This window comes from Camelina sativa, chromosome 5 (genome assembly GCF_030686135.1).
Source record: "Camelina sativa cultivar CO46 ecotype springtype chromosome 5, ASM3068613v1".
NCBI lineage: Eukaryota > Viridiplantae > Streptophyta > Magnoliopsida > Brassicales > Brassicaceae > Camelina > Camelina sativa.
In genome coordinates, this window is record NC_141884.1 from 33,707,242 (window position 1) to 33,730,505 (window position 23,264).

Sequence of the window (23,264 nt, forward strand, 5' to 3'; positions counted from 1 at the left end):
CGGTCAGCCGGTCACCTATTGTGTATTACATTGCTTCAATTCAAGCCTTCAACACAATCACATTTAAATGTAAAATTTTCTCGTGAGATAAATAAAAAAATTATTGTATTTCGATGATATAAATAGTCAAATCAGTTATTTTATAATCTTTTTATATGAGGTATTTTCTATCTAAATAATAACCCCTGTCCCCTATTTTTATAAACGTGTTTACTTACTTGTTCTCGACCTTTAGTTTCTAGGTTCTTTTTGCATGACGGCTAGTTACGTTCACGTTATTTAACGATGCAAGATTCATGCATTTCGCGTTATGCAATGCAATACGAAACCCATACCAAATAAATACCAAAACAAGACAACATAATATTCCTAAGAAAAAAAATTACAAAACACAAAACAGTTAAACATGAAGATCGTGACATTGATACTCGTCGTTTTCGTCACACTTTCGCTATCATTCCCGGCTGCCATCAAAGCCGCCGACACTGGAGACACAGGAAACGTGGGAGTGACATGTGACGCAAGGCAGCTTCAGCCTTGCCTTGCAGCGATTACGGGAGGAGGACAACCCTCAGGTGCATGTTGTGCAAAGCTTACAGAGCAACAGTCTTGCCTGTGTGGTTTCGCTAAGAACCCTGCCTTTGCGCAGTACATAAGCTCTCCCAACTCTCGCAAAGTCCTCGCTGCGTGTGGTGTTGCTTATCCCACTTGTTGAAAAACTGATCTAGAGATTTTATATATAAATAAAAATGAAAGGAAATAAATAACATAATATCAAACGTTTTATGAAACAATTTAACCCGTTTGTGTTAATGTACTTGGCATATATGGTTAAATAAAGTTTAGTTTTCTTACTGATATTTTTATACAGTAACTTTATCTGGGAAACGAATTAAAAGCCTAATTAAACACACCAAAAGATCCAAAGTGATAAGAGAAGTTTATATCGTAACGGTAAATTTTTTTTTTTTTTTGGTGGGGAACAAGGAGACAAGTTTCCTTGTGTTTTATTCAAAGACTAGAAAAAAATTACAAACGAAGGTTTCTTGGGAACGCAGTCCCTCGAATATCCTCTCACCAACAATACAATCCACAATATTCGGACTCAACTCTAACAAATGGAAACCCAACGGTAAAGTAAAAGCATAGAAAACTACCCCATCAGCAAGACGGTTCGCTTCTCTATATACACGTGAAATCCGGACCACCCAGTCTCTAGAAAAGAAGCCATGGCACAAGCGTACCAGGAAAAATAAGGGATGCTTCTCACCAATCCCTTTGGTTAAAAATCCCACCACCAGCTTAGAGTCCACCTCAACCTCTAACTGCCAAAAATTCTTCTCCCAAGCCAAGTAAAGACCATAATAAATCTCCCATAATTCCGCTAGAGGCGCCGAACATATACCGATGTTCAGAGCAAAACCACCACACCACCAGCCCATGTGATCTCTCAACACACCCCCGGCCACAGCCAAACTTGGATTCCCGCATGATGCGCCATCCGTATTAATTTGATCCAACCCTCATCCGATGCTCTCCAAGCATTCATTTGTTCAACCCTGCCCAAGTTGTTTTCCCTTGACTGGTGGACACGATGCATTTTGTTTACCTCCTTCGCTAGTTCTTTCACAAATTTTACCTGATCCCAACATTTTCCAATAACGTCAAACACATTACCACATCTCCATTTCCATCTCCACCATAAACCCATGGCGAACAGAGTCGACCAAACACAACCTCCGATCTCTTCCGTCTCCCCCAGGTTTCCGTATAACCAACCCAATGATGGAGCGTTGAAAAAATTAAGTCGCCTACTAGCCGGCACTACACGCTGCCATACCCCAGCCATGGCTGGACAATCCCTCAACACATGAAGTATAGTTTCCTCCCATCCTTTGCAGACTTGACAGACACTTGAACTCCCAATATGTCTTCGGAATCTTTCATGATTAGTCATCAGTACCTGATTGGCAACCAACCAAAGAAACATTCTGACCCTCTTTGGCGCCACTACCCGCCACACACGCTTAAAGAAATCTGCCATGTGAAGTCTTGGGGATGAGTCCTGCATCAGCATGACATAAGCAGATGTCACAGTAAAGGTCCCATCTGCAATACCTTCCCAAGCTAACCTGTCACTGGCACCAGTTACATTATCCACCACCATTGCTGATAGCATTAGTCTAGTATGCGATGAAACATATGGCAAAATATGATTCAACCTCCATCTTGCCCCTTCCCGCCATAGGTCTTTCACCCGAACCTCTCTCTGCTCGCTTGGTAGCTCAGTAGTCACCTCCTCCAACAGTGGTGTGTCAGACATCCACCTATCCTCCCAAAACCGGATATCACTACCATTCCCCATAACCCAATTCTGTCCTTTGGTTACTACCTCTCGCAAACTCACCTTGATGCTTCGCCAAGTTGAGGAACCCGGTTTCCTGGCTGACATCCAAGCTGGTTCATTAACCCCTCCGACCTTATACTTGCTCCGCAACGTTCTGGCCCATAAACTGGTATGATCCTCCAAAAGTCGCCACCCCAACTTTTCCAATAAGGCTTTGTTCATAACCTGTGACTTTCAAATCACAAAACCTATTTTTGATCGGTGTAAGTAGACTTTGTCCCATGTTATAAGATGTTGCTTCCTCATCTCTGTTGTACTACCCCACAACAGTCTCGTGACAGTTTATCCAGCCCATCTAACATTAACTTAGGCAACAATATCATGCTCATGGTATGCACCGGTATCGAAGAGAGAATTGACTTTGTCAATGTAAGTCTCCCTGCCATACTCAAGAGTTTACCCTTCCACCCAGCCAGCCGTGATGAAATCCTCTGAAAAAATTCTCCAAATGTATTCTTATTGATTCACTTCTGCAACATTGGCATACCTAAATACTTCCCCAAATCCTTGGTTGCCTTGATACCACTTTCATCTGAAATTTGGTTGCACAATTCTCCGGAGATGTTCTCAGAAAAGTAGATTTTGGATTTCTCCAAACTGACTTTTTGAACCGAAGCAACACAAAAAGTCTCCAATATTCGTCTTATAACCCAAATCTGTGTTACTGACGCCTCCGCAAATAAAATGAAATCATCTGCAAAGCAGATATGAGATAACTTGGGTCCCCCACGAGACAAAGAGATAGCTTTCCACTCACTTCTAGCTACTGTATTATCGATCATGTGACACAGGCGCTCCAAGCACAGCAAAAAAAGATATGGTGATAGAGGATCACCTTGCCTCAACCCTAGAGATGGCTTGAAAGAAGCAGTCTTCTCCCCATTCCAAAGAATTGTCACTGGACAGGCATATAAACCCTTCATGAGGCAAAGATTAAACCACTAGAGGCACATCATCCATTGAATACAACCTCTTATAATAAGCCACTGCCATATCCTCCAGTTCCTGAGCACTCGTCACCCATGTATTCTCGTCATTTTGCAACATTTCGATGCGGTTTCTTCGCCGACGAATCACCATTGATGTATGGAAATACGTTGTGTTTCGATCTTGTAACATCCACGAACCAAGTATCGCATTTTTGGTCTGAGTGTCGATCGACACCCTTGGTGTATCGATCGACACCATGTTTTCCTGATTGGTCGTGTTGGTTTTAATTGCTGTTTGGTTCGGTTTGGTTCAATTAGAAATCCATAAACCGTGTATTTAAGTTAAAGGACGACCCAAGTCGAGGTTTTCTATTGTTTTGGTCGCCGTTGAGTGAGAAAAAGAGAGAAAAAGAGAGAAAAAGGAGAGAAAGCGTTGGAGAGTGTTTCTATGAGATTTTGGCTTGTTCTTGGTGGTTTTGGTGAGATCTGTGGCTGTGGAAGGGAGAGTTGTTGCTGGGAATGAAGGAGAAGCTTGTGAAGGTGTTGTTTCTACCGTTTCTCAACCCAATCTTCCTGTAAAAGAGGTGAGTGCTTGACCATGGTTGATCTAAGCATGAGATCTCTTTTGTTTGGCTGTTCTTTGTCTATTTGTGGTGTTTGCTTGCTTGGGTTTGTTGTTTTCGTGTTTCCCATAGGTTCCTGAGGTATTTGGGTGAGTTTGGGACGGTTTCAAGTTGATTTGAAATGGAGGATCGACGTTCTTGTTCGTGCAGTTTGCATCTGCAAAAGCATTGTCGATCGACACCATGTTGGTCTAGCATCGGTCGACACCGACTTAGCATCGGTCGACACCATGTTGGTCTAGCATCGGTAGACACCGACTTAGCGTCGGTCGACACCAGTCTCATCCGAGACTTGTTTTCCTAGTTTGATGTATTGCTTGTGTTTTGTTTGCTTGCTTAAACATGAGAGTCTCAAATGATTGTGTGTATAACCTAACAGATGGGAGGATGGCCTCACTAAGTATTTATGATAACACTTGCGCTTCTCAATTGTTGTTTGTGGTGTGCAAGTAAAGGCAAAGTGTGATCGTGGAATCAAGGCGATGAGGAGGAGGATGTTCTAGAGACTTGATTGATTGTGGTCTAGCTCTTGTTAGGTTGCTAGTATTGAGTTGATAGGACATTGTAGGATATTGGAACTTGGTTATTTCATTGCTGGTATTGATTTATTGCATTGTTGGTTATTGGATTGTTATTGTTGGAATTCTCATTGGTTTAATGGAATTGTTTTGTTATCCGCTGTTGTTGATTGTTCCTAGGTTGTTAGTGGGTATGGGTCCACTAGTGAATTAATATTATTATTTTTTTTATATAAAAAAGATGGGTTGTTTCATTTTGGTATCAAAGCCCTTACAATTCTAGGTCTAGGGTTCACTGTGCTTTGCTGTTGATGTTTAGGATTTCATGCTAGAGTTGATTGTGTGAGTCAGTCAATTGTGTGTGGCATGAGGTCCTAGAACATCCTCTTCGAGTCTTCAATGAGATTCCACGGTAAGATGTGTACTTTATGTGCGGTTTTGAATTGTGTGCTTAGCCTTCTGTTCTGGGTAGTGCAGATGGCTAGAGAGGGTGCTGTTGGTCGCGGGCGTGGTCGTGGTCATGGTCGGGGACGAGGTCAGGTTCCCGAGGACAGTGTGAGTGTGACCCAGAGCATTGCCAGAGAGGAGGTAGCGGAGTCACAGGTTCATCCTAGTGTGTCTGGAGACCAGGCTAGTTTGGGTGACGGCAGGGCGGATGGGCCTGGTGTCGGTCACGGTGTTGCCCCGGGTGTGAGGGTTGCAGCGGAGGGTGCTCCAGACAGGGAGGATGTCTTGATGGACTTGCTAGCTCAGATTTTGGCGCGGCTTCCAGCAGCAGTGCCGCCAGTAGTTGGTGGGCAGGTTCCAGTGGTGCCGCCAGTGATTGGTAGGCAGGTTCCAGTAGTGCCGCCAGTGGTTGGTGGGCAGGTTCCGGCGGTACAGCCTGAGGTGGGTTTGCAGGCAGGTGTGCAGCCGGGGGCCGAGGTAGTGGATGCTCAGTATGTGCACATGATGGTGCAGCTGCAGCGAGTGGGAGCGGGGTCTTTCTCGGGAGGTACGGATCCGAGTGTAGCGGATGAGTGGAGAGAAAGGATGGAGGATATTTTCCAGTTGCTTCGGTGTCCCGAGCAGTATAGAGTGGTTTTGGCAGTGTATTACCTGACAGGAGATGCACGTGTGTGGTGGAGGTCGGTGATCGCATGGAGGATGCCGCGGGAGATGACTTGGGGGGATTTTCTGAGGGAGTTTAACTCCAAGTATTTTCCATAGGAGGCTCTTGATCGCATGGAGGCACGGTTATTGGGGTTGACTCAGGGGGACCGTACAGTGCGGGAGCTGGATGCAGAGTTCAGTTGGCTTTTGGGGTATGCAGGCCGGGCATGGGAGCCATAGTCAACTCAGGTGCAGAGGTTCTTGTTGGCTCTGCGGGATGATCTGAGGACTCGGTGCAGGGTGAGGAACTATGCAACGAGGCGGGAGCTGGTTGAGGTTGCAGCTGGGATAGAGGATGACTTGAGGTCACAGTTGGTGGTGGTCAGTCCAGCGGCTAAGTCAGAGGAGACATTGGAGCAGAGCATTCAAAGCAAGCATAGGCAGTTGGAGCAAAGGCGTAAAAGGAAGCGGAAAGAGACAACGGTGGCAAACCAAAGTGGCCAGGGATGCTATGGGCGCGGGAGCCCGGATCACATGTTGGCAAGCTGTCCCAAGAAAGGTGACTCGCAGGAGTATCGTCGATTGTGTTATCATTGTGGGGAGGAAGGGCATATCAGGCCTTTCTGTCCTAAGAAGAGGCAGATGATGGAGGTTGTGGCACAGCCGAAGGGAGGACCGGGTGCCCATTCCGGCGCTTAGTTTTAGCTTTTGTTTTTTTTCTTTCTTTATGTATTTTCGTTTGGAGTTGTAAACAATTATTGCTTTTGAGGTTCTAATAAAAGTTAGAGTTTTTTGGATTTGAGAAATTGTGAAATCAGTGGAAAGGAAATAGCTCGGGAATTCTATAAATGGAAAGTTTCCATAAATAGAAGGTTGCTATAAATGGAAAGTTTCCATAAATAGAAGGTTGCTATAAATGGAAAGTTTCCATAAATAGAATATCGTTATAAAAGGAAAGTTTCTAAAAATGGGAAGTTTTATGAATAGTTAAAGCTTGCCTATTAATGGAAAGTGTTGAGGTAGATCTACTCGGGAGATACTCGATGACATTAGACTTGTTTTCTCAAGATCGTGTGGGCCCAACTCTTATGATACGATAGCTCGATGGACTTTGTGGCCAGAGAATGGGAGTGGTATGTTTGCTTCGGATGACGATCTGAGAGCGCGCTTTAGGGTGACGACCCTAGAACGGGATTTTGAGACTCCCTGGATACCGTAGCTGTGAGCCGCGGCTCGGCAGTGAGCTGGTATGTCTCGAGGGTTGCAACCAGAGTGCGGGGGGGAGTGGGCGTGTGAGACTCCCTGGATACCGTAGCTGTAGCCTATGGCCTGGCAGTGAGCCGGTATGTCTTGAAGGTTGCGACCTGAGAGCGGGGGGAGTGTGAGTGACTTCCTGGATGTTGTAGCTTAAGGTGGTTAGCCTGATAGCGGGCCGGCATGATTTGTTAGTTGCGACTACGGACGGGGGAAGCACTGAGTTGTGAGCAAATAGTGTCTTTGATGTGAGTATATTGGCTAGAGGGAGACCTCATGGTTCAGTCGGAGGTGTGCGGGCTGTTGCGACAGTGGCACGGGAAACCTTGGCTGATGGTGTTCAGTCCGGTCGGAGGACGTGTTGATGGTGGCACGGAGGTCCTTGACGGATGGACGGTGCTGCGGGATTGAGGACGAATCCTTATTGGTGGGGGAGAATTGTAACATCCGCAAACCAAGTATCACATTTTTGGTTTGAGTGTCGATCGACACCCTTGGTGTATCGATCGACACCATGTTTTCCGGGTTGGTCGTGTTGGTTTTAATTGCTGTTTGGTTTGGTTTTGTTCAATTAGAAATCCATAAACCGTTTATTTAAGGTATGGACGATCCAAGTCGAGGTTTTCTATTGTTTTGGTCGCTGTTGAGTGAGAAAAAGAGAGAAAAAGGAGAGAAAGCGTTGGAGAGTGTTTCTGTGAGATTTTGGCTTGTTCTTGGTGGTTTTGGTGAGATCTGTGACTGTGGAAGGGAGAGTTGTTGCTGGGAACGAAGGATAAGCTTGTGAAGGTGTTGTTTCCACCGTTTCTCAACCCAATCTTCCTGTAAAAGAGGTGAGTGCTTGACCATGGTTGATCTAAGCATGAGATCTCTTTTGTTTGGCTGTTCTTTGTCTATTTGTGGTGTTTGCTTGCTTGGGTTCATTGTTTTCGTGTTTCCCATAGGTTCCTGAGGTATTTGGGTTAGTTTGGGACGGTTTCGAGTTGATTTGAAACGGAGGATCGACGTTTGTGTTCGTGCAGTTCGCGTCTGCAGAAGCAGTGTCAATCGACACCAATGTGGTGTCGGTCGACACCATATTGGTCTAGCATCGGTCGACACCATGTTGGTCTAGCATCAGTCGACATCGACGTAGCGTCGGTCGACACCATGTTGGTCTAGCATCGGTCGACACCGACTTAGCGTCGGTCGACACCGACTTAGCGTCGGTTGACACCATGTTGGTCTAGCATCGGTCAACACTGACTTAGCGTTGGTCGACACCAGTCTCATCCGAGACTTGTTTTCCTGGTTTGATGTATTGCTTGTGTTTTGTTTGCTTGCTTAAACATGAGAGTCTCAAATGCTTGTGTGTATAACCTAGTAGATGGGAGGATGGCCTCACTAAGTATTTATGATAATACTTACGCATCTGAATTGTTGTTTGTGGTGTGCAGGTAAAGGCAAAGTGTGATCGTGGAATCAAGGCGATGAGGAGGAGGATGTTCTAGAGACTTGATTGATTGTGGTCTAGTTCTTGTTAGGTGTCTAGTATTGAGTTGATAGGACATTGTAGGATGTTGGAACTTGGTTATATCATTGCTGGTATTGATTTATTGCATTGTTGGTTATTGGATTGTTATTGTTGGAATTCTTATTGGTTTAATAGAATTGTTTTGTTATCCGCTGTTGTTGATTTGTTGCTAGGTTGTTAGTGGGTAGGGGACCACTAGTAAATTAATATTATTATTTTTTTTTAAAAAGATGGGTTGTTTCAGATCCCCAAGAGCAATCAAATTCTCTCTTGATTTTTGAAACAAAAGAATCTCCTCCTGTTCAAGCACCACTTCAAACTCTTTCAAAAGACTCTCCTCTGCAGATAACAATTTATCTGATTGCGAATGTTCCAACTCATCCTGTACCGCCTTTATTTTATCCATGAGTGATGATTTACGCTTTTGAACATCCCCAAAAACCTCACGGTTCGTTAGATTAAAGTCTTTGATTTTGTCTAAATTTTTCTTTTCTTATTTTACACGCTTTTATTTCTTTTCTCTTGTATGTTTCAGGTACATGCCTAAGCATAGCACCAGGAAAAATCCTACTGGTCCAGTTGTTAAGCTTACAAACCAAGAGTTAGGACAACTGGAGCGTGATAACACAAAAGCAGCCAAGTCAGCGAAGATGGCCAATACAATCATATTGAGACCTGATGAGGCTGGAGTTTTGAGGGATCAAGAGGGTCATGTGCGCAACAAATAAGGCCAAAAACTTGATGCTGATGGACGGGTTATTCAGGAAGAACTCGTCGTGGTCGATGAGAATGCAGGTTGCGTCGACCGACGCAATGACGGCATCGATCGACGCAACCAAGAAGGCATCGACCGACGCAAAAAATTTGATATGGTCAAATTGTAATACCCTAATGGTACTAACAGCCTTGCAGTTGTAATACTCTAGGGGTCGAATCCACAAAGACTCTAGATCACACAATATACTTATTAATCTTTTAATTATGCTAAATCAAAATATTAAATTAAAAAAATGCAAAAACAAAATTAAAAGTGTTGTAAATTCAAAGGATCAAAGAGCTAGGCCTAGGGAAATTATCAGGAATTTATAAATTATTAAATCAATCAATAAATTAGGATTCAAGCAATTAAGAGCAGATCTAGAACTCTAAACTCTTTTGTAAAATAGTTCAGTTCTCACTGCAAATATTATCTAAATTTAAAAGCAGAAAATCCAAATCTCTTTGCAAAATTCAAGGTTAAAAATCAGCTTTGAAAACAGGTTTAGATTGTTCACAAAATCACTAAATCAAATCTCTTTGCAAGAAGTAATTTTGCTCATCAAAAGGTTTTATCAGGAAAATCAATTATATTCTCATATCAATTTATTTTCCTAAAGTATTAATTATAGGTGATCAGTCAATAATTAATGTGAAGAACAACCTAAGATGGAGATCATAGAAGATAATGAATCCTAAAATTAACAGATCTAATAAACTATAAAAACCATATGAAAAACCCTAAACCTAATAAGCAAACTACTCAGACATGTTTAATGAAGAACAAGACATATTTTCTGAATAATAAGCAATTGATATTAAGAAGTAAGAAAGGAGTTCAAGAATCTTCTCTCTACAGATGAAATCAGATCGCTCTCTCCCAACAGCTCTCAATCAAAAAGGTGGCTGGAATCAAAATTGCTAGAAAATAACTTAGGTCTTAACAATGACCATAAAAATCCTATAAATACTCTAAAACACGTCTTGGGCCTTAATTGCAAATAAGGGAAACTTGGGCAAATTTTGTAAATTTTCTAAAGCCTTATGGAGGAAACTTCCGATTGACTTGTGGCAGCTGCATCGATCGATGCTTTAGTTGCATCGGTCGATGCAAACTCTTAAACTCGTCTCCCAGCTTCGTTGAGCAGCCTTCATGCTTTGATTATGCTCCAAATCATCCTCTTTTAGCTTCTTAGTGTTCCATCCGTGCCAATGAGTACCAAAACCAATAAAGACTCAAAAACAACCTAGAAAACTAATCAAAAGATTCAAAAAGCACACTTATACCATGGTTAAAAACCACAAAAACCATGATATATCATATAGCATTCATAGAGACATAGTCTTATAAGTATTTGAAACGAGATTAACCGATCATTTGTGTTTGTTCAGTTTTTCATGTTTGCCTTTCATTTCATCTTAATAAAATGAGACGAAAAGGAAGAAAGAGAATATAGAAATCTAAGTTACACTTAACAATACATAAAGTATTATTAAATTAAAAGTAAATGTTTGTATCTAATTTAATTTAGATTCTAATCGTTTTATACAGGAAAAAATATCACGTGACAGAGTTATATAGTGGGAAAAAGAACAAAAGATTTACTCAACTAAAAACCTTTGATCTGAAACGAAGATATTGTAATGGTCAAACTTTTTTTAGAAAACTATGAAAAAGAATTTTGAAAAAATAATCCAACTAAAAAAATCAATGGTCACAAAATAGAAAAGAAAATAATATGTAAGCTGTTACAAAAAGTGACATGTAATTTGAGTAGCATATCTCATAAGACATATTATCAACGGGAGCTACAATTCTATAACATGATAAAAAATTAACAAGAAAACAAGTTTGAGATTTCATTAATTTTATCAAATGCTTTTAAACCAAAACATTGACATAAACAACATATTTAAAGTATACTATGTTTTTTGAGAAGACAAAGCTGATGTTGCATCAAAAAATTAACATCTGAAAATAACATATGAGGTTTTAGAAAAATATGTAACCTGGATTAGTGAACGGATATTCATTGACGGTTTAATAGTTTCACCATCTAAGTATTCTTGATTTGGTTGGAAGTTTTATTATGGCAGGTGATGCACTTGGACAACTCCGTTGTAGCGACAGAGCACTAAAACTGTTCATGAAACTTTGTATATTTTTATTTAATGTGGGATATCGTTATGTTTAAATGATTTCTATAATTAAGCCAACGATCGACATTTGATGTTAGAACTTTTAAAAAGGTGTTATCATGGGAAATTTTATAAATATATATATATATATATATATATAAATATAAAGGTGTTATCAACGATCGACATATATATATATATATATATATATTCTATTGATAAATTTTATTTAATACTACCACTAGTAAAAACAGAGCCTATAGCCATGGAATATTCCGTGAATAAGGCCACATTTTTGTGGCTATATGACCACACAGACACGACAAGACACGGAAAAAAATCGTGTCTATACGATTGTGGACTAAAATTTTTCGTGGCTTTTTGTGACGTTATAGTCACGATTTTGACACGCGTATTTCGTGACATAAATTGCCACTGAATAGTCAGGCAAATTTTTGTGGTCAGTTAGCCACGATTCAGTTTATGTCTATTTAGTGACTAAGTAGACACGAAGCACTTGTGTCTAAAACAATGGCTTTTTTTAACCACGAACCACCGTGACCTGGTTATTGCGAAGAATTTAGAAATTGAAACCTATACCCCAAAATACTAAAATTTGAAACGTGAAATGCAAATTCTAAAATCTGAATCGTGAAATATAAAATCTAAAATACAATACCATAGATTTCCAAAGTTTTACAAAAAGATCCATGAGATTTTAAAAAACTTACAAAAGCCGATGCAAATATTTTGCAAAGCAAGCTAAAAATACAAGATACACAATAAAGTAAGAGACACACCGCTTATCTAAGTGCTTGTGAAGTTAAAGTCACGAGTCGCACACCATTTTTCAAAGTCAGCTTGTTGAGCTCGAGTCAAAAGTGGAGTCGAGGTCGAGGCAGAGTTAGGTATTGTGGCATTCAGGACAGTGGGATTACTAGGTTTTGCAGCAGGATGAGAAGGTTGAGTATGATTAACTCGTTGGAGGGTAGCAGAATTCACCCCAAGAGCCTGTAGAATCACATTTAGTGAAGCTCGTGTTGCAGCCATCTCGTCCTTGAACTCACTCTTCAAGGCTATCATATCATCTTTGCGCGTCGTCATGTCAGTCTTGAGAGTTTCAACATCAAAATCCCGATATTGAACACTACCTATTCCATAATGCGTCCTTTGCTTGACTTACCCCGCTGTGAATGGATATAAAACCAAATTAATATAAACCAACAATCAAAGACAAACATTCAGATCAAAAGTCAAAAACAGCTAGTCCAAACAAAAACTAAATCAAAACAATGAAGATTCTCTTATGGATTGTGAATGAAAAAGTGCAGACATCATACACCTACAAAACATCATCCACATAATACAAAAGTGAAAGTTATTTCAATAATACCTTGATTCCCAATATAAGTTTTGCTACAACATTAAAAGAAGACATTAGTATCTGTAAGTAAGTAAACTAAGTTATGTAGAGTAAAAGAAGTAGTATAAATTTTGAACACTTACCACAAAAGATTGCCACCAGTTAGTTTTTCTCTCCTGAGAAACAAATTTCCAGCTTGACTATGGTCCCCTGTAGTTGCCTTGCCAAGTCCCAGGGGTCTACACCGAACCTGGCAGAAGAAAAAATAAGAATTAGAGACAAAGAAGATTATACATTCATGATATACACATTTATAGAATTTTGCTTACTAATTACCATAAAGCGCCATTGATTTTCCTTGGATGGAGGTGTGGTTGGCCTTCTCTTGAGGCAGCACGTAGTAGTGCCTCTTCGATTCTACGAGCGTAATTGTTTTCAGCTGAAGATGTTGCGCTTATAGATCCAATAGCTCCTGGAGGCATGGAAGGACCTAGAGGAATGGGAGAACCCAAAGGTGAAGACCTTGTAGGCCTTCTCTGTTGCATATATGCAAACAAAGCAGAACACATACATTGAAAGGGGATCTGAAGAACATACTCAAAACCTAAACTTTTATACATTGAAATGGGATCTGAAGAAACCCATATCCAGAAGAGAAGAAGAAGATTTACCAGTAGATTTAAGTCGGAAGGCCGTGTGCGACGACGGTTAGAGGCTTGGTCGGACGGAGTCATCGATTCGAATTGGAGAAACTGTAAGCGCTTGTTTATGAAGTGTGTTTTTGATGAGAGAGAGATAATTTTTTTTTTTCTAAGTGTTAAGTTAGAAATGGAGGCAGAGATAATAAAACACATAAGGGGAAGGTTTCCTTGCTTTTAACCTAATGTAAAAGTTTTTCTATTAACCCGGGAACCCAAATATTTCTCCCAAATATTTTTTGGTGATTAATTTTTTTGTGACCCGGGAAAACCAAATAATTTATTGTTTCGCTGATCCAATTCAACTTAAATAATTTAGTGTAAAACAATTAAATGAAATTATGCTGTAAGAAAACTGGTATAATTAAACTTATAAAACTGATATTAAATTAAAACATGATAACGTATAGAAAAACATATGTTCTTAAATAAGATATTAAAGTAAAACATGATAACACATTTGATCACATTTTTACTTTGTGGTTTTGTAACACATTTTATTGTGGGTAATTTGTCACCATTTTATCACATTTTTACTTTGTGGTTTTGTTATCACAAATTTAAAGTGACTATTTCGTAACTAGTTTAGTGACATCACTTATGTGACTGTGTCGTGACTATTTTAGCCACGGTTAGACTACGTCTTATTCACGTTTTTACTTTTTTTTCATTTTCGTGACTTTATGTGACTATTTCGTCACTGTTTAAAAAAAAGCCATGGAGTGACCGTGACGAGGAAGTGGCTATATGATATTTTTTTACTAGTGTACGGGTCCTATTTATCTATCTAGTACAAATAATTAATGCTCACCCATATTGCCAAAAATATCAAACTATATTAAATATCATAACTAATTGACAAAAAATGACACAATCAATTTGAGGGCATGATCGTCTAGTCCATGTGGTTGAATGGAAAAAGTGTTTAACATGTGAAAGAATAGAAAAGTTTTTATCAAAATGTGGTAGAATCAACTATTTTCCCTAAATATTATAACCTTATATCATAAACTATATGATTATTTCTCATCAAAAATTTTAAATGTATCCTCCGAATAACATAAATTATTTTATTTTATCCACTTAGTCGGAGTCATATTAATTTTATCATATACCTGTAGTTATCGTTCAACACTTTAATTAAAAAAAAAATAGAATATTTTAAGATTCACCAATTTTTTTAAAGGAATCAAAGAAATAACATGAGAAATCTAAGAGAAATGTCATGACCAGATCATCCCCACAGTGTCTGTGATGCTAAAACCGACCTCAATCATCGATCGACGCTGTGGATATTGGTTTATTATTTGTATTATGGCTGGTTAGTAATGTTTATGTGGTTGGTTTAAGTAAGTAGTATGAGATGCTTGATTAATAGAAAAAAACAAAAAAAAAACTGATCGGGTTGTTTCAAACGGTGTCTCGTCTTGTTCGTTATAATCAGAGGATACCATTCTTCCCATTCAAAGTACCGGTAATGAATGACGCTGAAGATAGTCTGGTAGACAATTCAACAGTGGTAGTGGTCGGAGAGCATATGTAAGGAGACGTTATACTGACCTGTACTAAGGGATAGAAAGACCCAGAAAGAACTCTGAAAGTAGGTGAAGAGAAAATAAAGAAGAACTACTGAAAAACTTTCGAAAGAATATCACAGTCAATAAACGACTTGATGGCCAATGACGAATACGAGTTCCAACGAACCAAGGGAGAAGATGGCCGATAGCCAAAGGATTTTTTATAATGGAAGTTCTTAAAAAATTACAAAGAAGAAGAATTGTCGAGCCAAAAATGAAATACGACAAACGGCCAACGAAGATTATCGAAAAGACAATGAACCAGCGATAAAAGTATCAGAAGGCTAACGCTGGTATCAAGACACCAGCGTACCAGCTGTCAAATTACCAAGAGGATAACGTTGGTACCGAGAAGCCAATGTGCCAGAAGCAGAATTACAGAGAGGCTAACATTGGTACCGGGAGGCCAACATATTAAAAGTAGAATTACCGAGACACTAACGTTGGTACCGAGAGGCCAATGATGATACCAAGGGAGATACATGTTGGAGACCAGTAAAGTGATAAAATCACGATGAAATAGATGGATGAATGATTAAAGACTCATAGTCAAAGAACTCTTAAAGCAAACAAAGATGAATAATCGATGATCGATAATTTCTAGAAGACTGTCGATAAGCCCCGACCCATGGTCGGGAAACTTGCGCTAAAACACAAAGAAAAGAAAAGTAAGGAAGAATGGGAGCAACATTAGCACTAAAAATCAAAGGAAGAATAAGATTGAAATATATGGTCAGCCACATCGTTGTATTATTAAGAAACTTTACATTCACAAAACAATTCATAAAACCATGTATTCTACGAATATCAGTATGGATCAATACACACAATCATCAAGACTTGGATCAATAAGAATAATTTGAATAGTATTATTAAAATCACATGCTTCGTCAGTGCAACCATGATTTTGGTAGTAACTATACATCATAAATGATGCATGGCTACTAAGAGTATTTGGCTCAAAGCAAATCCCACCAGGTTGGATTTGTCTACAATCAATTTTTCCTATGCTGCATCCCCAATCAAAATTAGCTTGTAAATCTGCATCCGTCACCGATAGAGCTGACATACACCATGTCTTTCCAGAGACATGAAGAGGATGGATTACAAGGAGATATCCAAGGAAGGGATTTAATGAGAAATGTCATTTTTGTAATGAAATTTTTAATAAATGTCATTTTATAACTTTTTTTTCTGAGAATGTCATTTTCTAACTCCATGCCATATGAAGAAAAGACAAAACTACCCATGAGTTAAATGAGGATTTTTTTTTGGGGACTATTTGTGGTGGTCAAGTCTTATCACTTAAGAGGATCTGGTCCACTAAGGAGACAGAATGAAAAAGTTTTGGTGGACAAAAACATGGTCAGGGTTGAATCTGGTCGCTGAAGGCACAACACGTTTAAAACGTTAGCTGATCAGCAAGGTGGACACGTTATCTTCATAATGATAAACAAGAAAGAGTACAACCAAGCGGTTCTGGTCCACTAAAAAGATCAATGGACAGAATTCGGATGGACAAAACCTGTCAAGTTGTTGAATTTGGTCCACGAATCTGGTCCATCGAGAGACAATAAACAATGGATCGTGGATCTAGTCCACCTGAGCTGCATCAGATGTTTATTTTAAATCACAAATTTCTGGGGCAGGCGAATCATATGGAGGTATGAAATGAGAGAAATGGATGTTTGAAGAGAGAAAGAGTTGGAGGTTTGGAGGTTTGGAGGTTTGGAGAGAGAGAGAGAGTTGAAGTTTTGGAGATTTTCAGAAAAAAAAAAAAAGAGATGGTGGCTGAGAGAGATTGAGAGAAACGAGAGAAGAAGAGATAGAACATAAATGTGAAAGAATTCATCAAGAAAAATTTTGTCATTTTATGTGTAAAAAGTGTGTCCTATGGCACCTTATAAAAGACTCAATTGAAACTGGCATTGGCCATAAGCGTGCTACTGTACATGACACTATCGTTAAAAAATTTTTGAAGGAATATTAGTGTCAACTGTGGAACATTTTAGTTGTGTCTTGTACATGATAAATCAAATGGTATTGCAATATATATATATATATATATATATATATATATATATATATATATATATATATATATATATATATATTGTAACGCCCTCGAACCAAAGTATTTGTTTGGGTGTCGAATGACACCAGTCAACACCACTTCTCAGGTTATTTCTAATTTCTCCAGTAGGAGCTTTCCTTGGAGGCTGTTTTCGTGGTTGTAGAGTTAGAAATCTCTTTTTCAAAGGTGAGTACATGACCATGGCTTAGGGATGTTAAAAGTGGATTTTACCCAGTTGGGTACCCGAAACCAGGATTGAATGGGCAGGACCCGTTTACATAAAATCTTACGTGGGTTTTAAATGGGCAGGACCCGTTTACACAAAGTCTTACACGGGTTTACCCTTCTGGGTTATGGATACCCATCGGGTTTTTTTTAACTTCATGTCACTTAATCATAAGCCAACAAATCTAAAATACGCTCTCTCTCAAAATCGAGTGATATTAATTATAAGCATCATATAATTTCTTTTTGTAAGAGCTTTTTGATTCTCATCATCAATCATTTGACCTTTGATCTGGGTTCTAAAATTCTTATTTTGTGGGCTGCCCTCTGTTTATCATGCTTATTGAAGATGCTTGAGTTCGTCTCATGAAGTTGGACTGTGGTGAAAAACACGAAAGAGGCAATTTTAATTTCGAGGTGGCTATATTTTCTTATTGCACACATTTGGTAAAGATTAGTTTGAGTGGGGGAGGAGAAGACACCAAGTTACGATTTGTCTCTTTGTTTCTTTTATTTTATTTTTTTTTTTTTATGTTGATGGTGTTCAATTGTTCATGGTGGCTTTGGTTTAATATCTAGCTCTTTGATTGGTTTTCATTTTTCAGATCGTTTGATTTTGTTGTTGTTTATTCTATTTATTATCGACAATCTGGGTACTGTGTTAAGATGAAAATTTTACTTTATCTGAGGTGTGGGGCAGAAAAAAAAATTTCTGATGGGTTAGCATTCGGGTATCCACGGGTAGTCTTAGTATAATCAGGTTTTTTGCGGGTTTACCCATAATACCTAAAACCCGAACGGGTTTTTTAAATTTGGGTTATTTTTGGATGGGTTTTTTTTGGGTTGTCGATCGACACCAATGCGAGGACAGCGCGAGAACTCTAATGAGTGTCGGTCGACACCATGTGGAGGTGTTAGTCGACACAAACTAGGGTTTTCCGGGGATGTTGAGAAGGTGTCGGTCGATACAAGTTGGGTGTTGGGAGACACCAGGTGGCCAGTGTCGGTCGACATCCTCCTCAACAGGTGGGTAATGCTTTGCTCCCTTTGTGTATTACCTGGTTTGTTGTTTTTTGTTGAATTGTGGCATGTGGACATCTCAATTGATTGTATGTATAGCCCAATAGATAGAAGGATTGTCTTTCTGAGTATTTGTGATAATACTCATGCATCTCAATTGTTGTTTGTGGTACAGGTAAATGCATAGTCTTATCATGAAATGAAGACAATGAAGAGGAGAATATTCTAGTGGCTCGTTGATGTGTTGTCTGGCTTCTATTAGGTTGCCAGTGTGGATCATTAGAATGATGTTAGGTTGGATTGATGGTTATTGATATTGGTTTATTTATTTATTGGTGGATTATTGCTGATTAATGTTTGGTATTTCCGGTGTCTGATTTTGATTGTTGTTAGTGAGTATGCAATCACTTGTTTAGAATTTAATTTATAAAAAAACGGGTTGGATGTTTCAATATATATATATAAGCGATAAAATTTCTTATGAAAGTAATTTATTTTATAAATCTTTACTCATTTATTGTAGTTTCTGGTGGAATTTAAGACTAGTTGACTATTGAAGTCAATAAAAATTATGGAATATTAATACTCTTTTTGTTCCAATATATGAGATTTTTCCAAGTTTCCACGTATAATTTATATTAATTAAAAATTCTAACTATTTTAATTCTGTAATATTTTTCTAATGGTTGAACTTTTATAAATGATCAAATATTTATCGTTTTAAAAATTTTGTGCTTTTAGCAAAAAGAGAAATATATAATGAAACAGATGAAGTAGTAGGGGGTGTATTCAACTTGACATTTTAGGTGATTTCTATAAAAGTTACAAATCCTATATTATTCAATCATATATGGATTTTAAAAAGTCTCATGAAATCTACTGTTATTGAACTGATGATTTAAAAATCTACTTTAAAATCCACTGTTATTAAAAACAGTTTGTGGATTTGGATTTTAATAAGTTTTAGGGATTCTGGAGGATTTGAGAGGATTTGTTTAGGTAAAAATAGAGAAATCCAAATCTCATAGTTTTAGGTGGGATTTGAGAGAATTTTACCATAAATCAAATCAACTTCCTTAAAATCTATCAAAATTCCAAATTTACTAAATCCCATAGAATCTTCCAAAACCATTGTTTCAATACATCCCCGGTAGTTTATCACAAATATATAATATTTGACAGTTTATAAACACTTAGAGGGGGGGGGGGGGATTATCAATTAGATCGATATCGAGCGGTTCATGTAAAATTTGATATGATTGCACCTCTTTTTCCACCACCTAATTAGTAATACACTAATCAAGTTTTAAATTTATTTTGTAACTGGAAAACTAAAAGAAAAGCTAATTTTTTGTTTTAATATTAGTAACCATATTTTGTAACTGGGGGGCGATTGTGTAATAATTTATAGGCATACTAGCTGTTATACTATCAATAATACTTTATTTTTATTTTGTATTTATTTAATATAAATATTATTTAGTCTTGGGAATTTAATAATTGTTCCTGAATAATTTAATTTATAAGATCTTGAGTTTCATTTTCTAAAATTAGGAAAAGGAAAGATTGTTTGACCAAATATATATATATATATATATATATATATATATATATATATATATATATATATAAATTGAGAAGTTACGTTAGATTTGTTTTCCTTACCAAAAATAATAATAGTTTAGTTTTGTTATTAAAACCACTAAATGTTGATGTTGCGCTTGAATACTTCGCTTTATGAGAGAATCGCAAGAAAGAGTTGAATAAAATTGGAGAAATACCTTACGGTTTTATAAATCTACATAAAATAATTGTGATTCCGCATAATTGTATTATTTGTAAGAAAAATTTGCAATTTAAAAATCAGTCATCAACGGATCAACCCATGTATTATTTCTATGAATACCTACAACGACCATAACTTGGATTAGCATTAATGATTTGACCAGTATGATTGAAATCACACGCCTCTTCAGTAGCCCCATGCAATTGGTAGTATTCATTCATCACAAATGATGCATGGCTAGTAAGAGTATTTGGTTCATAGCAAGGTCCACCAGGATTGATTTTTACACAATCAACTGTTCCTATGGTGCATGCCCAATCAATGTTGGCTTGTAGTTGTGCATCTGTCGCTGATGCGGCTGAGACACACCATGTCTTTGCCGAGATATGAAGGGGGTGGCATAGAATGAGAGATAAAAAGAAGATTATCGTCAATTGTGAAAACATTCTAGTGTTTGCTTGTAAATATTGTTAACTCAAATGATATTGCCACACACACATATATATAATATGATATAAAAATCTAAAAGTATTTTATTACTATAATATTATTATTTTATCTTTGACCAATTTATGGTAGTTTTTGGTGGAATTTATAACTAGTTGACTAATTTTATTATATAAAGTATGGTTTCAAAAATTACTAATACATAAGATCGCGACATGTGTATAAATCTTATTATATTGTAGATTATAAAATAATAAATTATTAAAATAATAATAAAATCTTATTATTATGTTGTAAAAGTTACTAATTCACAAGATCACAACATGTGTTAAAATCTTATTATATTGTAGATTATTAAAATAATAATAAAATATTATTATTATGTTGTAAATGATACAATTTTGTAATTCTAAAGAGAAAGAAATCGTCCAAACAAAAAAAATCCATGATTCAAAAACATAAAAGAAATCATACAAATAATTTTACAATAAAGATACACGTAGTTATCCTAAATAAAATCCTAAAATTATACGATAATTAAACCTATACAAAAACAATTTCGTTATATTGAATTTCTTGGCCTAATCTTAAAAGAAAAAAAAAACATAAATATAAAGATATGTATCTCTTGTATCTTTGTCATATATGTAGCTAGAGAGAGGAAAAGGTCATTCCAATGTATCAAACTCAATTAGAATTTTTAAACATGAGCACTATCGATGGAAACCAAAACTGTGAAAATAACGAAAAGTCAAGATCATACAAATTGCTTGGGATAGAAAAAATCTCACGCGATGCGTGGGCAAAATGAACAGAATAAAATATGTTTAGTTATTTTAAAATACATTCAGTAATAGTTAACATTAACATTGTAACTAAGATATATTAACTTTTTTTTGTCAACAACTTAAATAGATTAGCTCAAAAGATCCAATTGTTAGGAACACTATTTACATAAGTGATATGAAGCGGTAGGAACTAAGATATATTAACTATAAACTAAAAATCTAATAGAAGACAAAAAAAAACTAAAAATCTAATAGATTTTATGAATTATTATCTAGAACTAAATTTTTAAATTTAAAATTTATAAAATAGATCAAAAGAAACAAAGTACAATATTGATATACAAAATAAAGATTTTGAACAACATTTACTAATTTCAAAACATGAACAAAAAGTAGAAACGAAAGGTAAAAAATACAAAAGATCTTATGTCTCTTCTAAAAGTGAGAATGTTTCATGTACCTTAGACCTTCTTCATCTAGCCTTTTTACATATGCTCCAAATTTTTGCTCGGTTTCTTTGTCCACCGGTGCGTCAGGTGTGGGCATTATCTCAGGTACCGGTAGGACCACATTGTTTTCTGATGGAGTCTGTCTATGCTAATGTGGATCATTTCTTGGATCCCAAGAGCCCGGGGTACCATGTGTCGGCCTTCCCGTGGATTTTGTGGTATTTATCGAAAGCGCGTAATGTAAAAGTTTTTGAAAACATTACTGAGGGGCCAGAGGAGGTTATTCGGGTAGCCGAAGGTGAGGCATTGTCCTAGCAGCAGGCTCAGGAGGAGGGTAAAGATGCGGACTCCACAGTCCAGCTAACGGTAACCGAATCTCGGTTACGAGGGCCAGTCATTTCCCTTCCCATGTTCTTTTCAGGCTATTGTTGCTTCGTTGATGGCTCTTGGAAAGACGGAGATCCATTCGCAGGGGCCGGATGGTTTTGTACCCAGTTTCAGGATCCGACGCCAAGTATGGGAGCTACTAATTTTTTACGGAGTCTTTCCCCCTTACATGATGAAGTCGAAGCTTTCATTTGGGCTATGTGTTGCATGATCGGACATGATTACCGTAATGTGGCGTTCTACTCAGACTGCTCTGATTTAGTGAAGATGGTGTCTTCGCCACATGACTGGCCGGCGTTCTCGACATACCTCGACGATATCAAGATGGACAGGGAGGAATTTTCTTTTTTTTTTCCTTATCTTTTATTCCTAGAAATGCAAATGTAAAAGCGGATCTTTTGGTATGCCATGCGCGCACACCGCATAATGTTCTGTATGTAAACAATTTCCCTTCACATTGGCTTATCTGAGCTAATCTTTTGTTGATAAAAAAAAACCTACAAAAGTCACATAAAAGAGAAAAAAAATATTTTAATTAAATTAAAATTAATATAACTATATTTAAAAATTTATGTGAGCGGTAGAATATGATGTTTGATGAAAAATTGTCTTGCTATTTATAGAGAAATTTATGGTTGCGCGACTAAAAAGACGTCAATTTACTGTACGAGTTTGATATGCAATGACTATCAATAAGAGCCAAGGTCAAAACTTTAAAAGAGATTGGTTTTATATTTGCCAAGTCCAGTCTTTTGTCACAGAGAATTATATGTAGCCCTCACCAGAGTCACTACAACTACAGGACTTCATATTCTTAAAGGAGACACAAAACACTACGACAATAATGTTCTACAAAATATTGTCTACAAAAGAAGTTTTCAACAACATATGATTTTCAGAGACAATTTCGACTTTGTTCTATTACTTTATTTACCATGATATTGCTTTCAACTTTGCACTATTGTTGAAACTTTTTTAATCGGAAGGCAAATTTTCCATATTTTTAAAAACCAAAATATACTCCCACTTTCTCCTTTTTTAGTTTGGAATAGGTAAGATTAATATGTTGACCCAAAAAAATGGAACATAATATATGCATTTTATTTTTCTAATACTGTAATTTAAAATTTATTATAGTAGTTTTAGACTGTTTTATTTAATATATATCTTCATCTTTGAATTATTTGAGATTCATATATTACTGTGCTTATAGTTTTCTATT

The 23,264-nt window shown here is 37.4% G+C and overlaps 1 protein-coding gene and 1 pseudogene across 2 annotated transcripts; one reads left to right on the plus strand and one right to left on the minus strand.

The window, feature by feature from the left end:
- Positions 1-366: 366 nt before the first annotated feature.
- On the plus strand, positions 367-854 carry LOC104787682 (Bifunctional inhibitor/lipid-transfer protein/seed storage 2S albumin superfamily protein). Its single transcript, XM_010513286.3, has one exon. It carries the CDS (start codon positions 407-409, stop codon positions 713-715), a length of 309 nt encoding a protein of 102 aa, XP_010511588.1. The 5' UTR covers positions 367-406; the 3' UTR covers positions 716-854.
- A 19,139-nt stretch (positions 855-19,993) lies between these two features.
- On the minus strand, positions 19,994-20,437 carry LOC104787683 (major pollen allergen Ole e 10 pseudogene; annotated as a pseudogene). Its single transcript, XR_015557679.1, has one exon. The product of XR_015557679.1 is annotated as a major pollen allergen Ole e 10 pseudogene (transcript).
- Positions 20,438-23,264: the final 2,827 nt, after the last annotated feature.

Excerpts from the sequence above, each read along its gene's own strand:
- LOC104787682 (XM_010513286.3), top strand. The coding sequence starts at position 407 with ATGAAGATCGTGACATTGATACTCGTCGTTTTCGTCACACTTTCGCTA.